Source organism: Sinocyclocheilus grahami, unplaced genomic scaffold (assembly GCF_001515645.1).
Source record: "Sinocyclocheilus grahami isolate Dianchi unplaced genomic scaffold, SAMN03320097.WGS_v1.1 scaffold51.1, whole genome shotgun sequence".
Taxonomy (NCBI): Eukaryota; Metazoa; Chordata; class Actinopteri; order Cypriniformes; family Cyprinidae; genus Sinocyclocheilus; species Sinocyclocheilus grahami.
In genome coordinates this window covers 1,893,561-1,896,411 of record NW_015505230.1, presented here as the reverse complement: position 1 = coordinate 1,896,411, position 2,851 = coordinate 1,893,561, and the positions used below count along the sequence as shown (strand labels likewise).

The window sequence follows — 2,851 nt, the reverse complement described above, 5'->3', positions numbered from 1 at the left end:
ACTAGAAATCAGTGGTTAAGTTGTATTTTCAACCCAAATGTTCAGATATGTGCAGCACATTTTATGGAGGACTGTTTCCTGATCCTGGAAGAGTAGACTACAATGCCGGCTGTTCTGACTCACAGACTGTAAGTACGTTTTCATATTTAAAGGATTTGCCACTGATGATTCAAACGTGAGTTTTGAGCAGTGTAGAGTAGCGCTTGTTGTTTGTCATTTCTCCGATCACAAATGCAGACATGGTTTTATGTTTATGCGGCGCGATGCAACACAACGCGTAAAAAGACAGTATAAATCATTATAATCAGTAATTATGTCCCCACTGGATGCAACAAATGCCTTGTTTATAATGGGTTTGAATGTTTGTGTCTCGTCGCTCCGGCTGGGACAGGGCATCACAATATGGTAAGAGGCGTAACATTTCCGTCACACGCTTGAGGTATTCAGCCAATCACAACGCACTGGATAGCTGGCCAATCAGAGCACACCTCGCTTTTCAGAACGATGAGCTTTGTAAAAATCGACGCGTTTCAGAAAGGCGGGGCATAGAGGAGAAACAATCATGTATAGTATGTGGAAAATAATGTGTTTTTTTAACCTTAAACCGCATAAACACATTTCATTACACCAGATACACAAAATAATGTTATTTTTTTAGCAACGTCATATGACCCCTTTAAGAGTAAGACACAGTAAAGACATTTATAATGTTACAAAAAGATTTAGAATTCTATTTTTGAGCATCAAATCAGCATATTAGAATGATTTCTGAAGGATCATGTGACACTGAAGACTGGAGTAATGATGCTGACAATTCAGCTTTGAATCACAGGAATAAATTACATTTTAAAATATATTCAAATAGCCAGTTATTTTAAATTGTAATAATATTCCACAATATTAAATGATCAAATATACCTTGGTGAGCATAAGAGGCGTCTTTTCAAAACATGCTTTTTTTTTTTAATGGTACTGTATAATAAAATATAATATGTTCACTATGAATATTATATAATTATTAAAAACTACTATTATAATAATATAAACGAATATTAATAAATTATTATTAAAATACCCCTACATAACACTTGCACACCACAATAATAAAGCAAAGCGCATGTGACATTATCTGTACCTTTGGCAATGACCGGCGCAGACCTGAACGAGTCACTGTACGGCTTTCTGAACTGATGACTGTCTGCTGTTCTCACATCTGATTGGAGGACGGCCAGCACGCCCCTCTCGTGACCCTGCTGTGTGGGGGGAACAGCACAGGTCCCCCGTCCCACCACAGATGAGCTTCTCACCTGTTTGAATTTATACGGTCCATTACTTGAGGGGCCAGATGGCCTCGTTGCATCACATGACACATTAGAGCCGAGTCCTGCAGGCCCAGAGTTCACTGCATGAGCTTTCTGGCCATACAGAGACACTGATGTGTTTGCACTGGACGTGGAAACATTAGCAGCTGGCTTTTCGGGAGGATAAGGATGAGCAAACACCGTTTGCTGACTGGCCGTTTCAGCAGTGCCGTTCGGCTTGTTTTGTAGTGCTTTTGTGGTGTTTTGTTGGTTGTTTGTGGCTGGGGTTTCAGCGTTGCCAGATAACTCCTCTAGATTATCACACGCTTCACAAAACAGATCATCGTCCTCCACTCCGTCATCCCAGATGTCGTCAGATGCAAAAAAAGAGTCCAGGTCTTCATCTAAAACATCACTAAAGCCATCTCGGGGTGTAACGGCATCCTCTCCTTGTTTAATGCCTCTAAAGTTTGGATTCTGGTGCATGCTGGGAGGATTTGAATGAGGAGGTTTTATAGTACTGAGACTGGAGGATGGCAGCATCTCTTCAGTTTTCTTGTGCGTTGAGGAAACAGCATTGAGCTTAGATGAATTCAGAATAACCTGAATCTGTCGTACTTGCGTTTTGTGCTGATATTGCTGATTCTGGTTGCCATTAATGCAACTAGGAAGAACTGGCAAAACTGGATTTGTGAAATTATTTCCAATTCTAGGCAACCCTCCATAAGGCTTTGCATGTATTCTAGAGTCCTGCTGAAAACTTTGGTCACTTTTCGTCTTTTGCCCTTGAAATGTGCCACGCTCAACATAATTTTTAGCTTGTTGCGTTTTGTTTGTCCTTGCACTGAAAGTATTATGATTCTCATGAGTTTGTTTTTGTGTTGAACTGTACTGTGGTGCAGCAAACAGGTCCGGGTTTTGCGTCATCTCCAAAAGCAACGAGTCATCGAGTAAACCGTCACTGTTCCAGTCGTCATCAAAATCATCAGCCTTCTTAACTTGTTTACTGCCATGGTTTTCTGCCGTAGTGAACGTAGAACCTTTTTGTGAATCGCTGGCTTTCACAATGCTGAGATTTCTCTCAGGAGCTTCCCGAGTACGATAATCTGACGCCTGACTGAGACGCCCGCTGAGCCGCTGAGTCGGCCCATCAAAAAGGAAATCAAGATCATCGTCCATCTCCTGATAAAGTCCCCTTTCATCAACAGGCTTCTCGTCATTGAGTTTTAGAGCAGAACCATTGTGAGCTGTTGTGAATCGGTCGTCATGTGGCGGCTCTTGTTCCTCAGCATGTTTTGAACCCGGTGCATCCGAGTTCTGTTCTTGTGCTTCATCTTGCCTCATGTTGAAGTCAAACTGCTTCGCCAGCCGCATTAGATCTTCTACAGTGCTCTGTCTGTGACATAAACATCAGCAGAATTTAGATAAGTATGGACAGAGTCTAAATACATATACATGATGTTATACATTTATACCTATTTTTCTGTACCATTTATCGTTAATGCGTAGTTCATGCATAAACGAACAACTTTGCACCTTGCTGCATTAAT

General features: G+C 41.2%; 1 protein-coding gene across 1 annotated transcript in view; it reads right to left on the bottom strand.

The window, feature by feature from the left end:
• Positions 1-2,691, bottom strand: part of LOC107583199 (uncharacterized) — a 4,655-nt gene extending 1,964 nt beyond the window's left edge. Inside the window, exon 1 of the mRNA XM_016269332.1 lies at positions 1,136-2,691. Coding sequence (XP_016124818.1) covers positions 1,136-2,675 — 1,540 coding nt within the window. The 5' untranslated portion in view covers positions 2,676-2,691. The remainder of the gene's footprint in view (positions 1-1,135) is intronic.
• Between the last annotated feature and the right edge of the window lie 160 nt (positions 2,692-2,851).